Source organism: Rhea americana, unplaced genomic scaffold (assembly GCF_003343005.1).
Source record: "Rhea americana isolate MKP2758 unplaced genomic scaffold, rheAme1 scaffold_90, whole genome shotgun sequence".
Taxonomy (NCBI): domain Eukaryota; kingdom Metazoa; phylum Chordata; class Aves; order Rheiformes; family Rheidae; genus Rhea; species Rhea americana.
Window position 1 is genome coordinate 3491214 of NW_028187089.1, and position 24879 is coordinate 3516092.

General features: G+C 45.7%; 1 protein-coding gene across 1 annotated transcript; it reads left to right on the top strand.

Moving 5' to 3' along the window:
* Positions 1 to 166: 166 nt before the first annotated feature.
* ARHGAP36 (Rho GTPase activating protein 36) lies at positions 167 to 24389 on the top strand. The gene is made up of 11 exons (XM_085324328.1): positions 167 to 267; positions 2137 to 2293; positions 6111 to 6173; positions 6913 to 7169; positions 8263 to 8458; positions 8942 to 8997; positions 9526 to 9676; positions 12983 to 13131; positions 15122 to 15292; positions 17448 to 17545; positions 19114 to 24389. The coding sequence occupies exons 2-11, from the start codon at positions 2179 to 2181 to the stop codon at positions 19250 to 19252; spliced, it is 1395 nt and encodes a 464-aa protein (XP_085180454.1). The 5' UTR covers positions 167 to 267; positions 2137 to 2178; the 3' UTR covers positions 19253 to 24389.
* Positions 24390 to 24879: the final 490 nt, after the last annotated feature.

Below are 24879 nucleotides of genomic sequence, written 5' to 3' on the forward strand. Positions count from 1 at the left end.
TTGCTATTGCTTTAAAGCCCTCCTTACAAAGGCTCCTTCTGTATTCTGTACTTAGACCACTTGTCTTTGCTGCATACATGCTGATAACCTGGTTTCTTTCTTCCATTTACTACTGCTTTTTGCTCCTTGGACTGTGCCTCTGGTTCACCAGSCACTGGAAGAGGCATGCTAGCAGGACCAGGGCTGCTGGCAGGCTCCTGAGCTCTTGCAGCAGGAAGAGCAACACTCCCAGGCAGTTGCTGTGACCATCTCAGAACAAGCACAGAGGTTAGTGCAGGAAAGGACTGGGGGAGACGGTGTGAATCTGTCCTTGGCCTTTCAAGGACATTGGAAACAGCAGAGAAAAGAAAAGATTAGCTAGAGAGAAAAGCTCAGCAGTGATCACTGCCTCAAAGCTGATGAAACTCTTCCTTGCTGGAGATAGGGCAGCTGCGTTTTCAACTGAAACCTGCCCAGGGCTATTTGCTGTTAGCTGTAGTTCTTTCTGTGTGAGAGTAAGGGCTGTAATGATAAGGCTTTGGATGCATGGGTCAATACTGGAAGTGAATGATTTAGATGAAATGATGTTCAGTGCTAAGTGTTGAAATAAAAAAATAAAAATTTAAATTTAAAATAGAGGAAAACAATAGAGAAGAACAGCTTAAACAAAATAAGACCTTAAGTCATATTTAATGGAGTGTCCCTTGATTTTCAGGTTTTAGAAGTTTTATGTGACTGAAACCCCCCCCATGCTCTAGTCTTTTAATCACCCTAATGGCAAATTGCTAAATCTACATTTTTGCAGTGTGCAAAAAAAAACATCTATTTAGTCTCTCTCTGACTTAGGCAATATATTGTAAGAGGCGAGAGGGAGTGGTGGTGTGCATGCTGCCCAGATGTTCCCAGGCTAAATAGCCACTACAAATGAGCATGAGTCAAGCCATTCTGCAGTTGCTCTTGGGAATTTGCCAGTTCTCAGTTACTCTTTGTACCTGAGGATCTAGTGTGTGATAGGAACTGAAGACTTGGATGAATGAGAGGAGTAACCCGTGCCCATAAAGTATCCTAAAAAGACTAGTCTGAGCCTAGTAACACATTCCAACTCCTGCTCAGAGCAGCTGGTTATGCTTGTGTTGAGTCAGGAGTAGCATTCAGCTGGTTTTGTATTAAGATTGATTGCTGCTGCTGATTTTTGTTAATGTAGCATTCACGTATGAGAAGATCCCTGCAAGATTCAGACMCCCTCACTTGAGGGGGTGCGTTGGAGGGCAAAAGTGAAGTGAACTGGGAAACGCTCAGGTTGCCGCCGTAGCCAGAAACTTTTCATTAAATGCCACTGTTCCAGGAGGGGAGTGAAGAAGGTCTGCATTTGAACAAACCTAGGGCCAATCCCAATGACCACAAACCTATGCAGCTCAGGGTTCAGTCTGCAAGTGCAGTGTGAGGATGCATTGGGAYAGAGGGCCAACCCCTGACTGTATATTTGCTGAGCATCTCTCAGATGGATGGAGAGAGGGAAAGAGAAGCATGTTAGACATGATGTTAGACTGTTAGGTCTAACAGATAACGTTAATCAGATAGGGCTAAGTGCTGCTTACTTGGATTTCTCTCACATGAGTTTTTGTTGAGCTTTGGAACCGTGTTACCCATCTGGGTTTGGTAAGCAGATCGTTTGACTTGCCTCTGTCCTGACTTTGCTCCCATGAAGCATGCTCCAGGGGCTTACTTTAGCCAGGAACTATATTCCAGGATGTGCTAATCAGGACATGACCCATTTAATGTACATGAGCAAGTCCAAGACCTGCTGATCTTGGGCTTCATGTGGAAGAAGATGTGACCAGAATTGGCCAGGAAACTCTCTAGCAAGGAATGAAGTGCCTCAAGGAGCTTGTGGTGTCTTGGGAGCCAGGGCTAAGATCTGCTGTGCCCTCTCCAATTACTCCAAGTCCTTCACTTGGAAGCTCCAGCTGAGACAATGTGGCTGGGGATGCCTGGAGTTCAGCAAACTCTTTAGAGAGGAAGAAGAAGGAGCAAGTGTCTTCTGCACACGGGGAAGATGCTGCATGGCATTATCAGCAGCTTTTCTCACAGAATAAATGTGTCAATGATGTGCTTCTGACTCTTTTTTTAAAGAATTTTCACATATTTGCTTTTCAGAGGAATTGTAGCTCAGCTCTTCTGCCAGGACATAGCACCAAAATGCAACCCGTGCCCCTGCACAGCCTTTCAGAGTTGGAAAGAGCCTGTCTGCAAGAGCTTGCCCTCTACCATCTGCAGGAAAAGCTGCTTGTTGGAGATCTCAGCCTGACTAAAGGTAGAAAATGAGAGAAAACAGCTCCTGCTGAGGGAGGGCTGGCCTCTGAGCCCCACACTCCTGCACTTCATAACATGATACTTACGATGATATTTATGGGATGATATTTGTGACCCTTACTTATGACTTATGATTCATTTTTTTCCTTGCTTTGTTCTGAGCCTCTTAGGTCTCATCAGCCTTCTGAAGGAGGCTTTTTGCATCTGTAGGAGTGTGAGAATGTGACCTTGCCTGTTGTCTGCTTTTGAGTCTCCTAATCCAAAACAGATGCAACCGGACTTGGCAAGGTCTTCCAATGGGGCCATATTAATGCTACTGGGCTGGGAAGCTTTGCTTTGATTTGTGGATTAATGTTCAGCATGAAGTCCTGATGCTGAGATAGGGCTTATACAAGGCTAGAAAATAGGCTACTGAAATTAATGGTCAGATAAACATAGAAGCTCCATAGGGACTGTGATCCTCTATCTTGACCTATATAGAAATACAGTCATTTTCTGTGTTCCCATAGCTACCTCCGTCCCCTGTGATGGCTGGGATATATGCTCAGATGTCCACACATCTAATCAAGCAAGTGTAGCTAGCAAGGGACTGGATGACTCCTTCCAAATCGTACTTGTTACACAAGAGTTGACAGGAGACCAGCTTCAAATGCTTCCTCCCTGGGACACTCTTTGGTATCATGGCAGGGCAGAAGATGACTATAGCTCTCTAGTTGTACAGTTGCATATTCTCAGCAGTTCATGGACAAAGGGACTCAGGGGTTGCCAGCTTGACTGTGTGCTCACAGCAGGGCTGCCATCAGCACATGCCCAGGGTCTCTGGGGCTGAGACCCCCCCAAGGATAGAGCCTCCTAGCTTCTCCAGGGACCTGTCCCAGTACTGTGCCACTCTTCTAGGGAAGGCACTTTTCCTAATGCCCAACCTCAACCTCATACTCATCAGTGAATAGATACCAGAGCATAACTGCATCTATGTAGTAAGGGCAAGAGTTGAGTTTTTCATGTTTTAATTAATATTTCAAAGATTTTGTGCAATGAAATAGTTTCAAGAAGAGAAAATGAGAGACTGCTCTCCCCTCACCCCTCCCCACTATTCCCAGAATGCTTGACTGACCCAGGGCTGCAGGACCACCCACCACAGGCCATATTATAGTCTCTGAGAGGGCTCTGGCCACATATATCTTTTCTTTTCTTTTCTTTTCTTTTCTTTTCTTTTCTTTTCTTTTCTTTTCTTTTCTTTTCTTCTTTTCTTTTCTTTTTCTTTTTCTTTTTCTTTTTCTTTTTCTTTTCTTTTCTTTGAGCCATTTTGATTTTGGTTTCAGTGATATGCAACAGCAGTAACTTCTCTAGGGAATAGTGCAGTGCAATAAATAAATAAATAAATAAATAAATAAAATTCCCTTCCTTGTTTTTACATGTGCTGCATTTTGTTCATTGGGCTCCTCTCTTCCTGCAGGATAAGCACAGGGCACTGAAGAATCCTGATCTTCATCCTTGTGTGTACTTGGGCACCACCTTCAGCTGATCTCTGAAGGAAGCAATTGCTGCCTGGTGAATTCCTCTACCCTTTGGTCCATCTTTGTAGCCCTTAGMTCTTTACTTGCTATTGCTTTTTTGCAGTTGGCTGGGGTCAGTGTAAGATTCCAGTTGAAGATTAGCTATGAAAATATTGCACCCAAAACATTGCATTTCCATCTCAGTGTTTTACGGATAAGTTTACAAAATCAGGAAATGCCTGTTTGGTCCATGTACTGACCTGTACTTGTACTTGTTCTCCAACAGCTGCCAATGTGAAATTCCTGCCTTAATAGACAGCTATTGAGTAGCTGTTATTATTTTCATAAAGGAGAAGGTATTCTGCACCTCTTTTAACCCTCACTTTTCCAGGAAGGGCCTAGACTACCAGGAACACAAGGTGTGCAGCCCCCTGTGAACCATCCTTCAGGGTAGCCTTCAGTTTTGATACCCTTGCCGCTACTCTTCTCCTTCCCATGGTCCTTGCCTCATTCTGTCGCAACAAACTTCTGCAGCATCTGAGACCTTAATAACAAATAGGTTTTCAGGATGGCTCTTTTCAGCTATAGAGGAAACACTGAATGGACACTACATCTCATCCTGCCAGTCCTGCAGGAACAAGTCTGTGGTTCAATCAGAAAGATKAAATTTTTGGAGGCTGTACAGCTTTAGCTTGTGGTAATACACCTCAGGAAAAAGTGGTTGCCTTTATCGACTGGGTTTGTAGTGGGTCATATGCATTACTCTGTCTTGGAGATGCCAGTTCAGGCTTTCTGGAGAAGGCGATCATAACAGTTTATTTAATATTTGTTGTCTCCTGGTTTGTTTCTGTTAAGAACTCAAACTCTTAAGAGACGAAGCATCCTGAAACACAATCTTCCCCTTCAGACAGCGAATCCACATTGCAGGTGGCCAGGTGCATGTGCCCTGCACTCAGGATATGATTTTCTAGGCTTTCAGCTGGCTTTCTCTTTTCCCTCGTGACTGGAGATGGCAACCTCTTTTTTTTGGATAGGCCTTTTCCACTCTTTAGGAGCAGAGAGTTACTGTGATGTTCTGCCTCAATGCCTTGCGTTACCCCTCCTGGCTCTGTGCTGGAATTGTTGAATTTTGCTGGCCTTTTGTTTCCTTATCTGGGTATTTTATGGCACCAAGTTGTACTCCATCTTCTTGCTATCTGGTCATTTGAATGAAACAACACATATGATGCTGTGCAATAGTTAAACTGTGCTATTCTTTTATGCACATACTGTTCAACCAACTTTAACAGTTCTCTTCCAAATCTTACTAAATAACCCAAACATTCATATAAGCTGTATCTAAGAAGAGAATTCTTTAGACTAACGAACACAAGCCAGAATGGTATGATGCATCCTGCAAAGTGTATAAGGAATGAATTTTCAGTTCATTGCTGTGGCAAAAAATGCTGACTGCAATCCTTGGTTGTACAAATTGAGGAATACTTAAAAGTGGGGTATGACTAGGACAAGTATGGGATTCTGGATGATATGTTATTTTGTCTAACTTCACTTGTCTATGCTCTATAAATAATTCACAAACATTTTTCCACGGCTGTATTTTTTTTTTCCAGTAGTGAGACTGAACTGAGTTATCTTTCCAAGTCATTAAATAATTACTAGACCATCACCATTAATATAGGGTCATGTATAACATGGAGACAGAATATAAAGGTGACCAGAACAGTTTTAAGCTACAACCTTTGGACAGCTAAGATTTGGACAGCTGAGACAGCTCTGTCCTTTGGTGTGTGAGAACTCATTTGATGGCTGCTGTTCTCAGCTACATTTTGTGTCCTGCCCACCACAGTCGTCCAGAGCATGTCTTGTACAGAGACTACATTTGTAGCTACTCTAGCATCAGGAGTTTCCTCCAGCTGGGTGTAGGAAGCTAGAGTGCCACCTGAAAGATCAACTGTGGCTCACTTTGACTCTGCTGAGTAGTGCCAGTTAATTTGCTGGCTGTCTGATGGTTCCTCGGTAGTTCACCCTAACTTGTAGTTGTTGTGCATTGCTGGATTACTCCTTCAGGTTAGTGTCTAAGAAGAGGGAGGTGGCTCCTCTCTGGGGCTGTTTCCCCTGGGTAGCTGAAGTCCACCACACCATCCTACATGGCCCTGTGCTTCCCCTCTGGATGATGGCTAGGGCCCTCCCAGGCACGCATCATCTCTTTGACCTAGTGAGATGCCTGTAGCTGTGCTGAGGGTGCAGGTCAAGTGTACTTAATAAGCAGCTATACCACTGTCACATATGTCACATAACCTTTGCTTTCTTTTCTCCCCGTAGCTGGCCCTAAAGGTAGTAAGTCCATCCGCCAGAAACTGGAGAACTTTTCCAAGGAGAAGAAAGGTGAATAGTTTCCCTTTTACCTAGATTTTTGGGGCCTTGATGTCAGAATTGGTGATTTGTGATGGAGCTGAACTGCAAAGCCCAGCCTGCATAAATTCAATAAGATACATCGTCCCGTGTTGTCTTGCTTTTCTCCAGAGTAATGATATGTATACAAATATGTGAGAGCATATGAAAAAGATGCATGCATGTGTATGCACTGATGCATTTATATAGATGTTCACATACGTAGGTATAATACTTATTTCTACCTGTGTATTCCACCCCTCAATCTCACTGGTTCTGGTTTTATTGTCCCTTGAAGGATGCCAGCCACAAACYCAGGGAAAATGGAAGCATAGAGCATGGTCTGGTGGGAATTAACAGTCACCAGTTATATGCATATGAAGAAAAGTCTACTGAAGGACATTATTAAGCAGCAGACGGATATTTTACAAAAGAAATTCCTTTTTCACATGTCTCATGCTTTAGTTGCAAGGCCCTTGGCCCAGGGTGGAAGTGGGGGTTGGAAGTAAGACAGGGGTTTCCTTTAATCTACAAGGAKGTGCAGCAGGGGGAAAGGTTATTTGTGAAAAATGCCATGAATATCAAGACTATCACCCTCAAACAGACACAGCTGATGCAGCTTATTTTAGCCAGGTGTGCACATGTGTTCTTGGCAGCTGTCCTATGCTATTGCAGCTCCCTTTTGTTTCTGCTGCTAGCAATACTTTTCCATTTATCCTGTGCTTCTCCCTAGATGGCTCTCCTCAGACTTTTGGGATCCCACTATTCCAAGTCATTGACAATGATCGCATGTATAAGCAACTGCAGGAAGAAGTGAAGAGCAGTCGTCGGCTCTGCTTGGAGGTGGAAGCGACAGTGATAAGATTTCGGGCTCAGATCCAGAAGAGGTCTCCGCTGGGCAGAAGCTGTGGGCTGGTGCCCTGCAAGATATTCTCTGAGGAGCCGCTTTCCCCTACTTTTCGTGACAACAGCTCCTGGAGCCAGAGAAGGGTATGACTGAAAAAATGAATTAAACTATGGGGCAATCTCAAGCTATGATGGCACTGCAAGTTGAGGAAGGCCCTGACTTCAGCAATTAACCTATTTTCCCAGGATCTAGTCTCTATGAATGTGAATTATTCATGCTGCACGCTGGGTTGGTCCATGTCTGCTTTGGAGGAAATGGGATGGACAGGGTTCACACACTCAGGGGCCACTTCCATCCAAAAGATGGTTGATGGAAGGTACACCACTGTCTGATAGCTCAGCTCTTATCAAGCCTGAGAGCTGAAGAAAGCTAAGGTTACCAAAAGACCTGGCTGTGGTGCCAAAAGTTGTTGGAGATGAGTATAGATTCATCATCAGTAGTGTGGATTTTTCTGCTCATCCCTTGCATCAAGACTTGGCAAGAAACACTATGAACRGGTATGAATTCTCCACAGAACAGTTGCTTCTTTAGCTGAATTCTCATCAGAAGTTGYGGTCACTGATGGTGGGTCATGTTGGCTCCCTGGCCTCACAGCAGGGTGAGACCCCTCACTACTGTGGGGACATCAACTATGTCTCTGAACTGCTATGCTTTCACTAGTGATTCCCTTTGCATCAAAGGACAAGGAAGACAGGGCAGCTGGTTGGCCTTGGCCACCTTCTTCTTGATATTAATCTTGGTTTTTTGTGAGGGGAAATGGGTAATAGCTCAGGTTTTGTTTGACTCATCTCTTTGGAGCAGAGACCTAGGCCTGCTTCTTGCTAAGTGACTATAACTCTTGGTGTAGAGCAGCTCCAGTACAGGTAACTAAATCCAGCATGTTGCACAGTCAAAGAAGAAAGATGTGGAGATGTTTCCTCTTTCCCTCATTAAAAAGGATATGTTTAGAAACACGTCAGCTAGGAGCAGTGTGTATAAATGGATACTTGGGAGATGAAAGGTCTCTCTCTCTGGTTCTCTTGCAACTCAAGATAGGCTCTTTGTAGTCCTCTGCATTTGTTCAGAGGTGATTCTTGCCTTTCCCACAGACTTCTGCAGTGACAGTAATTATGGTGTATTGGGATCTCATGGGGTAGTTTCTGCCACCCTGCAAATTGCCTCTGTTCTTTATCTCAGGGGGCAATGTCCGTGGACTCCATCACTGACCTGAGTGACAACACTTCCAAACTGTTGGAGGCGCTGCAGTTGTCACATCCCCATGAGTTGGATCTGCAGAGAAGCCGGGGCAAGAAAAAGATGTTGAGCCTCAACCCTATCACATGGCAGGTCCCAAGGATTGTGGACAGATGTTGCCAACACATTGAAATGCATGGTAAAGAAGCATTTCTCTCCAGCCAAATGGCCAGTCCCAGAATAGACATGCAGCAAGCACTCAGCTGGGGCAATCTGGCCTCACAGTTTCCAGAGAGCAGAGGAGGTAGCTGATTTTGTGGAGGATTACACTGCTAGTTCTCAGCTAGATGCAGCCTCTGGACAGAGAAGTAAATGTCACCCATACAGTGACCTACTCCTGGTGTCCTCTGGCCTTTATTCCCCTGTGAATTCAGTTTAAAGCTCAAAATGACTAAAGGTGAGTTCTTGTCCCTGACCCACAGGTTGTTAATCCCAGGTAAATCTCATGGCTCTGAAACTTTTATTTTTATCCTTTCTGCTGGAAGCAAGGAAGGACAGACAGCCCCACATGCAGTAAAACAGACCTGTTTCCATGATGCTAACCTACCTGGGGTGCTCTGAGGGCCAGCCAGCACTGTGGGGAGTTGTGTGTATGCAGAGCATTAATCCGTTTATTTCCCAGGTCTCCAGACAGTGGGCATCTTCCGAGTTGGGAGCTCCAAGAAAAGAGTTCAGCAGGTAAAGCAAAACACCTACTGCAYCTTCTGTAGCAGTACTTCATTCAGAGGACAGACGCTTGTATGACAGGGGAATGAATAAAGCAGACTGGCATATGGAAGTCTAAAATGTCACAGGCAYGTCTGGAGTACTGACAGGCTGCAAACTGCTGCTCAGGTAGTACAGGGAGACACAGTGGCCCAGCTGCCAGCTACTGGAGCCTTTTCCCAGCCATAGAGAGAAGGCTTCATTCTGCTTTTTGTCTCCAAGCTGCCTTAAGCAGATAAGCCTGTGTCCCCTCATGGGCATTTCAGAGCTTCCTGTAGGGTCCATTCACCACCCAGGAGCTCCTGGTCCCCTAGTCCTCCTTGTGGCAGAAGCAGACWATTAGGCTCTGGTAGGATTGCCTTCTCTAGACATTCCTGCATCAGGGGAGTGCAGCCTGGCCAACCAGGAATGTAGCCAGCCAGCTCATGTACTGATCATAGCTCATATAAAAAGGAATAATTAATTGTTGCTTTTATTATTCTCATTTTGTCCATCTTCAAGCTGAGGGAAGAGTTTGACCAAGGATTAGATGTTTTTCTGGATGAGCACCAAAGCGTTCATGATGTGGCCGCACTGCTCAAAGAGTTTCTTCGTGACATGCCAGATTCACTGATTCCCAGAGAGCTCTATGAAGCCTTTCTCAGCACAGCATGTAAGTACCCAGGATGTATTGCTCCCACTCTGCATAGTGCACTTGGCAGTCTTGATTTTGTAAGGAAAAAGATCTTTGAGGAAACTTAGTTCTTGTGCAATTGCCTGGCTCAGTCCTAGGCCCCAGCACAATTCAGTCTGTGCTATGTGGGAGCTCAGCCCAGCTGTGCTGGCATTCTTTTGCATGTTTGCACTATCTGCAAAGGCGTCCTTGCAAATGTTCTGCTTAGGTCTGGCTACTGTCTTCATTTCAGGTGACTGAGTTTTTAGGCAGATTCCACAGCTCCCATCCTCAGTCTTTCTTGGGTCCCTTCATCACCTCTTTGCTTCCCCTTTTCCATCCTTATCTCCTCAGACTTGATTTCTCAAATCCTTGAATTCCTGCTTCCACATCAAAACTGAGCAGCTGAATACCAATGGACTTGCTTCAGGCACTGTGCAATGTCAGAGAGCAAGACAGGGTACACGGTGGAGGGAACAGATGTGTACAGGGGCTTGGGAGACTGTATGAGGCAATTTTTCTTTCTCCAGCACAAGTTCCTAAGCATACAGCACACCTACACTGCAAAGCAGGTGTACAGTTAAAGCTGTCCTTGTTGAAATCACCACCAGAGCAAAGGCATAGGGCTAGAGGTATGTCTGCTAGTTGTCATGGGTATGTACTGTTGAGTTCCTTCAGGGTAAACGTATCCTGAGGCTGAGGCATGTCTCAACACGGGATCTTCTCAATGAGCTCAGAAAAGCCTGGATAGTGATGAAGATGGAAGGCTGACTGCAGTGCCCATCTTTTCTATTTGTGCAGTGCTGTACTTTGAACAACAAGCAGTAGTGGTCTGTATCTCAGCAGGTGAGAGGGGAAACCTATATCAAAGGAAAAAAAACAGCAAATAGATTCCCAAATAAAAAGCAGACCAGTACAGCATCCTCACTGGAGGTGGCTGTGCTGTCTCTAATTTATAGTCTTTTATTTGAAGTCCTAGATGTAGAATTTGCAAAGTTATATGTGAACTCATATATTGTATTTGATCTGAGCTTGCTGATCAGGTCTTTTGCAAATCTGCAATAATTTGAGCTGCTACCTCCTTCAGGATTTTGTAAGACCCAACTACAGAAAGGCTGTAGAGTGTATCTGGGAAGTTACRGACCAGCCATCTCTGACAAGAAGGCTGAGTCTGCAATGAACAATGAGATCAGGGAGCACAGAGATAAACATAGTCTGCTGGAAAAGAGTCAGCATGGCTTCTGCAAAGGGAAATCCCACCATCCTGCCCTGCTGGACTCTATAAGGGCACTAGTAACATGGGGATAAAAGAGATCCAGTGGTCAATGTATTTTCAAAAAGCCTTTGACAAGTGTCCCTTGACAGATTATTAAAAAAAAATTAAGTTGACATAGGATAGGAGGGAAGGTCCTTTTGTGGTCAGCGAGCTGAGTTAGAGGAGAGGCCACAACAGGCTTCAGTGGCCACTATTTAGGATGGAGAAGAATGAGCAGTGGGGTCCCAGAAAGATTGGTGCTGGGGCCAGCTTTATTCAACGTCTCCACCCGTGACCAGGGAGCTTGTAGTGTTGTCTCCATGTCTGTGGATGATACAGAGCTTTGCTGAGTAGCCAGGTATTGTACTAATCCTGAGGAGTCCCAGGAAGACCTCACCAAATCAGTGAGCAAAAAATAGGCAGCAGGTGAGCATCACTGTAGATAAAGTTGTTGCAATGCATCAAGGGAAAACCAAACTGAACTGGGCCTATGCAGTACTGAGCTTGGAATGGGCAGTTACAGCACAGAAAAGTCTGTGTAGCCATCACTGGCAGTGCTCTGAAATCATCAGCTCAGTGTGCAGCCAGAAAAAGCAGTAAAAGGTTGGACATCATCTGAGAGGATATTGAGAACAAAACTGAGTGTTTTTAGCCATTTAGCTGCTACATCAAATCTTGGGGCACCCGTACCTGGAGAGTTGTGCACAGTTTTGGATGCCCCATCTCTTCGGAGAGGTAGTGAAGGAAAGCAACTGAAATAACTGAGGGGTGGAGAAACTGCCTTACAAGGCTGAGCCTCTTCACTCTGGAGAGGAGAAGGCTGAGGAGGATGTGAACAAGATTACAGAACTGCAAAGGAATTAGATGAATGCAGAAATCTTATTCACCCAACCCCATAGTACAAGATGTAGGTGCACTCAAAATGAGTAAGAGATCAGAAAATGACTGGGCTAGAATGACCCCTCTGAGGTCTGCTTTGGAGTTGGAGCCCAGGAAGCAGCTATGTGGCATGCTTGCCCTGTCTAGCCTCTCCTCTTAACCACGGTGAAGGCAGTTGCTTCTGACAGCCTCAGTGCCTGAATCCCTGAGTTAGGGAAACAAGCAATGCCAGAGAGGTTGAGGATGGATTCAGAGCTCTGCCTGAAACAACCCTAGCATCTTGGCTATAAACTGTGTAAATGGCCTCATTCCGAACTTCTTGGTCAGCACACCAGGAGCAGGTAAGAGTCAATAAAAGAGCTGGAAGTGGAATAAAAAGATATCGTATTTGAAGCTCATTTCACCTCCACTTTAAGCAAGCTACACCTAGGCTGCAGTAGATCACTGTTTCTCAGAAATATCATGGTTTGTGAGTTCTCTGAGCACACATGATGAACCCCTATGATGAATGAATGTCAAATAAGGTGTGCGAAACACATTAGGTTTGTGAAGAGAAAGGTAGTTTCTCCTCTTGCTCTGTTGTGTGCAAAGTTTGTCAAAAAATAAAAGCCGGCGGTATTTATTTCCAGAAAACCCATATAAATCAAAAGTTTCCACATATGAAAATGAAAAAAAAAAAAACAAATCATTCTTGTATGTCTTAAACAAAAGCAGGTGTATATGCGTGAGTTGAGCTATGAGTAAACAGCATATGCRGAGAACAGGCAGGAAACATGAAATGTAAATCTGAGGAAGAGCTGCTATACCAAGTCACTGGAAGAGTAACTGCCTTGACTGATCTGATGGTGTTGCTGTGTGTGGTTGTTGCAGTCTCTGCTCTCTTTGTTTTATAACTGCATTATAATTCCTCCAGTCCCTCCAGCCCAGGACAGTCTTGGGTTGTACGGTACCAAACGCAATCATGTTGCAGCCCTTTCTAGGGTGTCCTAGATGTTCAGGATGACATACTGGCCAGGATCACATGTTTTTAGCTAAAGAGCGGGACATAGTCTGACTCTCTCCAGATCTTGTGGATTTAAAGAATGGGCAAGATGTGTCTAAGCCTGTCCAGCTGGAGATGGGTACCGGGCAGGAGAGGATCTGCACTAAGTAACAGGCTGCTCTCTACCTAGCAATGGAGGGTCCAGTGCAACTTGCCACACTCCAGTTACTGCTCTTCCTACTACCCCCCTGCCACAGCGACACGCTGCACCGGCTTCTACAGTTCCTCAACAAGGTGGCCCAGCATGCTGAGAGCTCCCAGGGCCCTGATGGCCAAGAGGTAAGGCTGGCCCAAAAGGTCAACAGCATAAAGAAGGAGTTGTTTCGCACTGTTGGCCAAAACCAAACAGGACTAAAAAATGTTCTAGGGCAACTCTCAAGAAAATGAAAAACCAGTTCAGGGAAATACGTTTTTTGATAGGAAAAGGCATATCCGGCCTTGGTTTTGAACACTTTACTATTCCTCACTAAAATGAAAGGCACTGGAAGGAAGTATCACACTGACTAGAGAAACAACAATGTTTTATTAAGGAAAAAAAAAAGCCAGAAACTCTTTGTTTCAAATTTTCAGGAAGTTTTTTTAGCACTCTCTTTTTTTTCTTAGCTGAAACAATGTACAAGTGCCAGGAATTCCTAAAGGTTATTGAGCTGGGTTCCTATGCTCATCCTGCCTGCATCTGTGGGAAATAAAAGCTTTTCACAAGCCCAGGTTGGCTTAGTCCTTTGGCAGCTCAGACTCCTGGTGTCTGTTCATGTACATTTTGAGCCCTGGGAAAGGTCTATCACTGTGCTGAAGTTCTGGGGATATCACAGCTCATGGAGTCACATATAGGGGGCATTTTCCAGGATAGTGAGGCCTGTCAGCACACAGAGGAAATTTCGTCCTCCAAAAATACTGACACAGGCTGGAGCTGCTTCCAGCAATTTCATGTATGAGATGCAACTCCACTTCCCTAACAAACCAGCATGGCAAATGCTCCCAAACTCAAGGTGAAAGAATAGCAGAGATTGAAAATATGGCAACTGCCTGTGGTGCTGGGTTGTATTTGCAAAATTGAAATTAGAGAATGAAGGGTCCAGATTAACCTCAACTAAAACCTGCCTGAGGCATCAGAAAATGCTCAGCTACATTTTCTGGACCTGGATTATAGCAATTGCAGAAAATGCAGTTTGGAATAAGAAAGACTTCTTTAAACCAGGAGTGTGATGGGACCCTACATAAACCAGAGCTCTAAATCAGAGTCCTCAGGTGCTAGGCCTTGTCCTAACAGTGAATGCCCCTGAAAGAGCTAAGGAAAGTTGTTCAGGGTTGAGTTTTGTTTTACAGAAACTGGTACAGGCAGCATTTTAAAACATAGAAGGAAAAAAAAAAAGGAGAGAATTAGAGATAAAAACAAAACTAAAATTGTTACTAAATCTCCTCCTTTATGATGAGTCTTGTCTTTTGGGTTGCTCTCAGTTCAGCTAAGTGATTTTCTGGGTTGTAGTAACCCCAGAGAGACCTGGCTGTGTGTCTGCTCAGGCAGCACAAAAGGCTTTTTTGTGGCTTTTTTTTTTCTACCTCCAACTTTCATTAGTAATTTATCATGTACTGAGGCTGATTTTAGTTTCTTTGGACAATTAGAGCTCTAAGTCTCTGCATGATACAAAGGCTTTGTCCTATATTATAAAAACATAGAATCAGTAAGGTTAGAAGGGACCTCTGGAGATCATCTAGTCCAACCCTCAAATAAGTGGCCTGTACGGGGATCAAACCCACAACCTTGGCATTATTAGCACCACATGCTAACCAACTGAGCTAAACCTAAGTCACCAAAAAATTTGCAAACATACTTTGTGCACACAAGATCTGTATGGCACAGAATCACAAAGGTTGAAAGGGACCTCCGAAGATCATCTAGTCCAACCTCCCAAACATTTCCTGGTGCTGGTTCCACTAGGGCTTGAACCCAGGACTTTCAGTACATAAAGCAGATGTGATAACCACTACACTATCCCTCTACCTGATGTAAAAATGCTGATTATTTTCTGATATGGGTTATGAAAGTGAGTTAGATGGGAATGGAGGCCCTGATGCAAGGAAAGGGAGACAGTGGTGCTTCAGCACCACAAACCTTTTGTGCTGGCCCTGTAGCCAGATTGAATCTAGATCAACATCCCTTCCTTATGTTGTAGCTCATGTCCCTGACCAGTGGTGGGTTGGGGTATCCAGGGATGTTTCATGCCACTGCATCTGTAATCTGCAATTTCTGTTTGTGCTTGCTTGCTAGATTCCTGGGAATAAAATGACAGTCTCAAACTTGGCCACAATCTTTGGCCCCAACATCCTGCAGAAAGAGAAGCCTGGAGAGAAGGAGTCTGGTGCCATGAACATTGAAGACAGCACTGCTGTCATACTGGTGCTCCAGAGGTTGATTGAGCACTACCAGGCCTTGTTCATGGTAGGTGAGGTTTTCTCAGAGCAGGCCTTTCTAGCCTCTTCCACTCTGAAGTCTTCTCTAATGGCAGTACAAATGAGGATGTATTCTAGCTGTACTTAGTAGCAGGTAACTGGAGCTAGTTTGCAAAGATGTGATCCATTCCTCATGTCAAGTGTAAATATTAATTTGAGATGGCTTGTTACTGGCCCCTAAAATGCTGGGTCATGCCATGAACATGTCCTCTCTCCTCTTTCCTCTCTCCTCTCACACCTTCCATCCTTGTGATATCTGACTGAGCTAGTTTGGGACAGGAAATGGCTAACTAGCAACAGCTGCAGGAGCACTTGACCTCCAATGTCCCTGTTTGTGGTGGTGATGGGGGGAATGGGATATCCTAGAAGAAGGGATCTGAAAGGTGATAGCATGTAGCATGGGGAGCAGGCAGTGCAGCCTTAGACTGATGAGGGGGGAGGAAGTAACAGTGGGGAGAGGCAGTGTGTGTGTGTGAGGGACACTTTAGGATGCATCAACATGGCTTTCTTTAAGGCATTAAGGTTCAGATAGACATGTGGGCAGCCTCTAGTCCAACCAGACCAAGGCTCACTCTGAAGCTAGATCAGTGCCATTTCTAGTTGAGGAGATCCCTGACCTGACTGGGTCCTGTCTCAGGGCTGTGCCATCTTTCAGGGAAGAATTTTTCCCTTATCAGAATTTCTCCTGCTTCAGCTTATGCCATGGCCTCTCATCCTGTCCCTGGACACCTCTGGGAAGCATCTGGCTCCACTCTCTCTCACCCTCTGCCATTAGACAGTAGCAGGCAGCAGTAAGATCCTCCTGTGTCTTCTCTGGCCAGAAGAGACCAAGTGCCTTTGGCCTCTCCTTGTACCACCTGTGTTCCAGCCTTCAACCAGCTTGGCAATGGCAATGTATTTTGTATTGGGAGCCCTAAACTGAACTCAGTGACTAGATATGGCCTTACCATTGCTGAACAAAATGATTTTACGTCACTGATGGCACACACAACTTTTACCTGGGGGATCAGCTGTCCAGGAAGTAGAGCTAGCAATGCCAGGGTAATGGATGCAGATGGGACTCCAGCACCGTGGCTCTGTTATAGATCTGATGGGGCCCAAACAGCCAGACCTGACTGCCTACCAAGTGCCTGGTTTGGAGCGGGGGACAACCGCCCTTCTCTTCTAATCCACCCACTTTCCCTACTGTCTTCTTCAAGCCCATGTTGTGCTCCAGGGCTGGCGAGTGAGGCTCTTTTGAGCTCACATAGGCATGTCCCTCTGAGGAAAAGGTTCCTGGAGCAGTCATGGCGCAGATGCTGGATAGCCTGTGACTGTCGGTCTTGGCCCAGGGAAGTCCGGCTCTAGCCAGTTGTTCAGCTGGACTTCAAGCATTCATCGTAGCACTTTCTGCTCTGCCCTTGTCCAGAGCAGGTACTGGGGAAGCATGATAGACTGGGATCCCCCCTGTAGGCTCAGCGCTTCTCCTCACCTTCTGGTGATGCTCATGCAGGACAGGAAGAGTGTAATGCCATGCATGAACACTAGATGGGTCACTTTTAGCGTAGATTACGAGGTGGAAGCAGCAGACAAGCACAAGTGGCCCGGCAGGGTATGCACTGAGGCCTGCAGCCAAAGAGGTCTCATGGGGTGCTTTGCATGGGCTCAGGCATGCTGAAGCAGGCCCCAAAGGATGTGATGCAGTTGGATGCTGCACTATAGTGCTTCTGCAGAGTCTGTTCTCCTTGGGAACAACCTAACTGAGACTGTGTAGCTGTTTCCAAACCCCAGAAGAAATATTCTGGATAAGCAGCATATACACTAAGCACTTCTGGCCTCGGTTTTCAAGAGGACTTGGGAAATTTCACAGAAATATCAGAAATGGCCATTTTCTGTAGATCTATGGGAATGTGACCTCTCAGGCCCCTGAAAAGCCTTGAAACAATTCTCCCATGTCTACAGAGAGACAAAGAACTGGGAGTTAGTGTGGGAAGAGCATGGGATAGGATTCCATACAGACTCCCTGGGAGACATCAATATAGAGTGTTTGTGAGCAAGTATTGCTATAGAGTCCTTTTGGCCCTGCAGCTTATTGTCTTGATTATCACTGCTTGTTTTCCCTCAGAGAGGAGGAGGTGTCATGTGTATCTGTGTTTCTTTCCTAGGTCTCTCCAGAAATGCAACATGACATCTTAAGGAGACTATTTCAGACAGACCCCGATGTCATCAAGTACCTGTTGTGCAGGAAGTTCAAAACCGTGCTGTAAGTCCTCCTGGAGACACACTGTGCAGTGCTGCTGGAGGGTGCCTTGCTGTGCAGGGGCAAAGCCTTCATACAGCAACACTCATGGCTCATACAGCAACACTGCTGGCAAGTTACAGACAAATCCTCCCGGTCTTTCATGTGCTCTTCTTACCATCAATATTTCCTATTCCTTTTATCACTTTCAGTTATGAACTCGCTATCTAAAATCCTTCATTTTTGCGCTAGAGCCTTCCATCAGCTGAAATATCCCAGATCTTTTCTCTCTCTTGGAACTTCCTATTCCACTTTCTCCCCAGCCTGTGTCATACTCTCTCCTTCTCCCAAATCTGCCTTACACAAGAATTCCTCCATTGCACACCTCTTTTCATACATGTATCTAAAAAGCTCTTGTCCTGCCAGCCTCCCAGTCCTCTTCACTGCCCCAGCTTCTCGGAGTCATACACCATTGCCTGTTCTACTTTCAGCTCCATTATCAGTCTCCAAATTTTCTTCACCCGTGGTGTTGTCTGCATTCTTGTGCACTTTTTACCCTTCCTTTGTGCATCTGAATAGGCGTGAGCACGTGTGTGTGTGTGGGGGGGGGGGTTGACTGCCGGGACAGCACTTGAAGATGAGAGTCCCTTCCATCCTTCTGGCACTCTGCCACCTTAGGACTCTGCCAGTTCCCTCTGAAGTGTGCATGCCAGCCCCTAAAGACACAGTGTGCCTAGAGCTTGCCCTCTGCCTAAGATCACTTTGCATCTTGCTGTATGGGTCATGGCAGATCATAGTTTTCGTGGTCATCTGTACCCTGAAATCTTCAGCCTTCTGTGATTCAACCAAAGTAATACTATACACTAACTTCATTTCAGTATTCTGCTTTCCTCTTTTCTTACTGTGACACTTAGAGATGCTCCTTGGCTTCATGCAGAGAATTTCCCAAAGCAGTGATGGTACAGCCACACATCAATGTATAGCTCTTCCACGCCCCCAAAAATGGGGGAAAATGGGAAGGAAAGGAAGGTTAAAGATATCTTTTGGTCAAAAATATCAAAATATCATAATCACAAAAAAGGAAAGTCATAATAAAATAGTTTCAAGCTCTCAGTGTCAGGAAGCAGACAGGAGCATTTTTGCCAAGACTGAAAAAAGGCTGGAGTGAGACTCTTCGATATTAGATAATATATGTCATGGTAAGATAAATTTTGATGTACATTTTGATGAAATACCATTATGTAATGATGAAAACAAAAGAGTTTGTGAGGTTGTCTGTGATCCATCCATTTGCTGGGTATATGGAACTACTTTTGAGGACTTTTATGTGTTTACACCACAAACAGTATAGGGAAAAGTCAATACAAGAAATCATAATAGAACTCCTAAACTCCAGCCCAGTGAAATTAACTGTTTAATTTGCGAGAGAAGTTAAGATAACGTCAAACTGCAGACAATCTTACTTCATGTCCCTTTTGAAATTGTACAAAGATATGGCAAATATTTGGGGTCACTACTGCAGCCCATTTGGAAGGGAGAGTAGCAATAGAAGCAGTCTACAAATAGCATCTGTATTTTCTTTCCTTTCTCAGGAACACAGAGAGCAAGTCTTTGACAGAGAAGAGTCCACCATCCCCGCTGCCCAGTCAGTCTTGCACCCTGGAAAGAAACCAGGTCTCATCAGAGTTTTACAGCAGTGTCTCATTCCTAAACCTGGACGTTGGCATGTAGCAAGCTTGGGATAGCTCCCAGTGCTACTTTCCATGGACAGAACTGGGCAAGCTTTCTGCCAGAAAAATAAGTCCTCTATCCCACTTTGAAGGAGTAGAGAAGGGCAGGAAGTATGAATCTCTGTGGGAACATCTTTGCTAACAGTAAATGTGCCAAATTGTTCTAGTGGCAGCCTTACAGTGGGAGATGTGTTTGCAGGTTTGCAACAGTAGGCTTGGGCTCCAGAGCATGGGTTTGTTGCTATATGACAACAAAGAACTGCATGCTTGTGTGGCAAAAACTGTGGCCGTGCATGCGTGGCTTCATAGCTGTAGGTGAGCGTGCCCTGCCAGCAGGCCAAAAAGCCATTGGCACATGCCGTAGCTTGTTTGCAAGTCTGAAATGGTGTAGTGCCTTCAGCACAGCAGAGCCTCTGTGGTCTGTGGTTTGCCTCATAAGTGTCTGAGACTTCACTTCCCGGAGCTGGGTCACTTGACTTTCTCCTGCCCTATGCAACTGGAAGCTCACACATCCAGGCCACTTGAAGAGGGCACTCAGCTGATATAGGGAATTGTGAGAGAAATATGTAAATACATTTGTGCTAAACCCATTTCAGGTTTAGCAACAGACAGGGTGGCAGACTGCCAGGTGGCTTCACCACATTCCTGCCTGGGGAGAACAGCCTCTCACCCTCCAAATGACTGCCAGGCCAATGCAATAGGGCAGCAAACTGGAGCAGATTGAGGAGCAGCAGAGGGGATCTCTGAAGTGGAGGGCTGCACATAAGCTCCATGTCTACCCAGCAGATGGGACACAGAGTCCAAAATAGCCCTCACCTATTGCACTTGCAGGAGTTTGCTGGGATAGGTGCACCTGGGCTCTGTGGAGCTTCCCCTGCCTTTCTGCGGCTTACAGGGACAGGACTGAGGCAGGAGCACTGGATGGAGACTGTAAGCAGGATAATAAGGGTAGAAAATGCAGTTCAGCATATTACAGTCTGTGCTGTAGGTTAGGGCTATGGCTGGCACTGAGAATAGGGTGACTGTAAGGGCTAGGGACAGAGTGGGACAAAATAAGTGTTTGGGCCTGCTCTCTCACAAACAGTTTAGGTGCCCTCAGCATGCTTAGATGAAGTCTGTAACCACAGGGAAATATTTTGGGATCACCATACCCTCACAGTAGGTTTCCATTAAGAGCTAGTTTAAGTTTTGGCTTATGAATAAGGTTCAAGATTAGGCTGAGGGTTTTGCTTAGGGTTCAGGGCTTCAGTATGGCTAGTGCTTGCCTGGTCCGTAATCTTCTGTACTCAGGTGACTTTGGGACCTAGGGAAAGTTCTTTGATGTTACTCAGCCTTCCAGACTAGGGACACTTTTCATGTTATAGTTAAACTTCTTTGCTGTTCTGGAGCACAGCACACACTCAGGTTCAAACTATGATGCTGGAGAGGTGTTTCAGACAGAAAAATTAGGTCTATAGTTAGGACTAAGGTTAAAAGAGGATTACACTGAGATAAGGGTAGGATTTGGGGTTAAGTCTAGGGTCAGTGCATGAGCTTTCTCACACAGACATGCATGCACTGGGAGCTGAGAGGGTTCACACTTTACCCTGATTGCGTTTAGGACAGATTTGAGTAAGGCTGTGCAGGCCTCCAGAGCAGGATTCCCTAGGAGTTCTACTCCACCTGGAAAGCAACTCAGCATTATCTGGGATCCTAGTGCATCCAAAATTGTTGTACCACCAGTACTTCACCTGAGGGCACAGGAGACCACTGTGGCCCATATGTACCCTAAAACCCACCACATGTTGCCCCCAGGGGCCACCTCCCATAAGCTGGATCCTTGCTGCTCCCCTCCAACTAAAATAAATTGAGAACAACTGGGCCTGACTTTTTATTGTGGGGTGAAGGGGACCCCCTATCCCAGAAGGGACCTTGGAGAGCAGTATTCCAGGGAAGGGGGATCCTGATGAGGGGACCCAGGAAAGGATGGAGGCCTGCAAGTGATAGTGGGGGAGATCAAATCCCATGGCAGGGGTTGTCATGTGAGGCCACTGTCTCTGTCTCCCCAGTGCTGGTGAAGGGGCCTAGGAATCCCCACCACCCCAGAGGAGGCAAGGAGGGAGGGAAGAAGATAGGCAGGGGTGACTCAGCACCACCCTACAAGAGCTGGTAGAGGTGTGGGGTGGCCCCACGGCAGGGATCAAGGTGCCCTTTCCCCAAGGAGGGGCTGGAGAGAGGAAGGCAGGGGGTTGGGACTGGTGGTGGGTTGCTTGGCAGCCTTGCACTGACCTGCTGATGCCAGAGCACTGTCCATCCCATTGCTCTGTCCTCTCAAGGGTGCAGGAGCTCAGAGTAAGTCCTGCACGAGGACTGAGTCCTCAGGGACAGAGGGTCTTCCTAGCCCAAGGTAACCAGTTCGTGCAGTCTGAAGAAGATTCTACTTGAAAGGAAATGGCCCCATATCAAACTAAGTGAAGGCAGCTGGAAGTGAGAGTACAGAGTCAGGTCTCAAGGTAAAAACCACCAAGGCTAGTAGGGTCCAGCTGTGGTCCCATGTGTTAGGACTTGCCCTTCTGCAGCCCTGTTCCCTCAGGGTCTCCTGCCTGGAGCAGCCAGGGACCAGTCTAAGGAGAGCTGGGCTGGTTTGTCCAACAGCCATGCTGAGAAGGAATCACTTTTCAGACACATGCTCCAACAATGCACCTAGTATCCAGCTCTGTCTGTGAGCAGGGAGTCCATGGCTCGTCTGGTGTGTTCCATGCTGCCCTCACAGTTCCGTGGCTTTGGCCACCCCTCATAGCATCAAGAGGATTATCTGCAAGTGCATGAGCTTTTCTTTGCTACCAGCCTCAGCCATGCGTCCAGCAGCTGGTACCTGGGAACTGTCACAAGGTACTGCACCTTCACAGCTGTAGCTGTGCTGCTCAGGGATGAAATCTTGTGTTCTAGATGCCCCTTCTCTGTGAATGGGTATGGTCAGGGTGGATGGAGAAACAGTTCTCAGAAAACAACAGTCTGAAGAGAGGAAAAGTATGTGCTAGGAGATAGCGGGTGGAAGTCTCCCAAGAATTGATAAACTCTGGGGACTAGCAGTGCCGTGGCATCTGCAAGAATTGATAAACTCAGGACAGCATGAGTCTGCTGAATCAGTCTAAGTCCATTAGCACAGCTGCTGCATAACACAGACCACATCCAAGGAGGCAGTGACGGCTCTGTGCAGACAGACTATGGGATCATACCTGCACCTGGTGGAAAAGCAGATCCTGAGGGACTTTCTGAATGCCTTCCTAGAAGCCTCTGGCGCATTGATGCAACTCTTCGTTCCTCAGAGTGCCAGGGTCAGCCTCCTGGGCCTTGCTGTCCCTGCATAGCTCTGAGGGCAACTGCATGACCCATATGAGTGAGTGAGTGTGTTCTGAGCCTAGTTATCTCCTGTGGGTAATAGCAGCTGGAGTCTGTTAATAGTAACACCCTAACGAGGAAAAGATGTTCCAATAAATTTTGGCTCTGAGTTGAGCCTCTATGAGGGAAAAGGGAATGTACAACACTTGGACACCCCTCCTGTGTTCCCCTGAGGGGGAGTATGGAGATGGATCCTTGGCTTGGGAGAAGCTGAGGACCCCTCTCACTCCTCTGTCCACTTTGTAATGCGTGGAGACTGTCAGAGGCAATTGCCTGCTGGAGCAAAGCTGTGGGTGCCGGTATGTATACAGTCACTGTGCCACCAGAACAGGTAAGGGGGGATTCATCCCACAGGGCTGGCTGGAGAGCACCTAGTCCCTTCAGCACATGTCAGGGGCAAGGCAGCGCTCAGCTGTGGCTGAACCATGGCAGGCTAATGTGGAGGGGAGCTGAGCCCTGGGCCTGCAGAGACTGCTCTTAACAGCGGGGTGTTCATTAGAGAAAAAGCCACGTGGCATGAGCATCTGTAAGCAAAGCCTTGAGAGATGTGTGGAACAGAAAAGCAGTGAGCAGCTCCTAGTGCAGACATCTGTAACAGAAATACTAAGGTTGGTATGATTGAAGTATAATGGAGATGTGTGTGAAAGCACAGGAAGAAACAACAAAGCAAAAGGTTAAAAGAATGGCCTATATTGATAAAGGAGGACACTGGTCTCAGGACATGGTTTAGAGCTTTTGTAAATAAATATAATCTACCCTTTCCATAAGATTTCTCATTGGGTTTTATTACACAAATTTCCCACCATTTAAATAGTGGAGAATGTAAGAGGTTTTGTCAAGTAGGGTTCATAAACTTGTTCTGGAAATAGTAACTGGGTGGCTCCTTAGGGAGTTGTTAGGGAGTTGTTACAGTTGTCTGGAGTAGTAGGGGGGCCAGAAGGCCTGATGTCTGCTTTATTTGTGAATACGCAGTGTGTAGGATCTTTGCGAGTGATTGCAGCTGAAAATTTTGAAATCTGTGGGATCTTGATTAAGTGTATACCACTTGGATGCCAGTTGAGCCTAGCAAAAGGCTGCATTTGGAAATGTATTGACAGGTTCTGTAGGATTTATTCATAAGAAGTATTTTGAAGAGGAAATCAGGTAAAGGAACTGGTGGTGCAGATTTATAGCCTGATTCAGACATAGATCAGAAAGATCAGAGATCTAGTCCTGGACTGAGAGAWCTTTGCCAGATAACGTGTCTGATTTAGAGGATGCCTTTAACAACTATTGTACATTGTATGAAGAGGAAGAAGAGAAATGGTGGCACCTGCTGTGCAGTGCCTCTGGCATGCCTTCCAAAAATTGGAAAAATCAAGTCACATAGGGGAGAATACTTGATTGTTAGCAGAGGTAAGTCAAACAGATGAACAACATCAACAATAGAACAACCAAAAGCTGCAGCTTCTTATTGATGGACTGCATGATCATATGCCAGATTTGTAAGCTTGTGCAGTCACAACTACACAGGAGTCATCAGAGTACAGGGAATAGGAGGAGCAAGTGGGTGTATCACAAGGGTTCATCACTTTAGGGAACTGGAGAGGATGAGAAGGGATCACAAGTGATTTGTGAATTTGTGCGCTACAGAAACAACTCAAAAATGCTCAGATATCCTCAGTAGTAAGGGATGGCTTATCTGTGTCTGCAGACTGGTAGACTTTGGCTGATGGTGATAATGATGCTTTGAACGGAGACATCTCAAATGATCCTGATCTATAGGAAACTGGTATCCTTGCTAGTATTGGTGTAGTGAGGAAAGTTTTCCAATCAAAAGACTGAATGGGTAGTATAAAATCCCAACCTGTAACTCCTGCTTGCTATTTCCAGTGCTCTCCAAGTGATGGTGAAGGATTTGGGAAAATGTGAAAATCATAACCTGACTTGCTTAACAGAGCTTCCAAAGTAAAGGAGACAAAAATTTAGATGAAAAGAATTCATGTGGCTGTGCCCAGCAGGTACACCTGAAGATACTGTTAATACCATTCAGTCCAAGAGACATGATAATCCAAACATGAAGGTATGCTGAAACTCTAGGTTGCTATTTTCATTGCTTAGCAAGAATATTTATTTTAAAGTTTGTTTTCCAAACTTTGTAACATGGAATGGGAAATGGCAGTTACTGAGGGTTCATCAGGTAACATACCATCTTACCAGTCACTTCAAACAAATCTGCCTTTCAATTTCTATTTATTTAATAAGCTG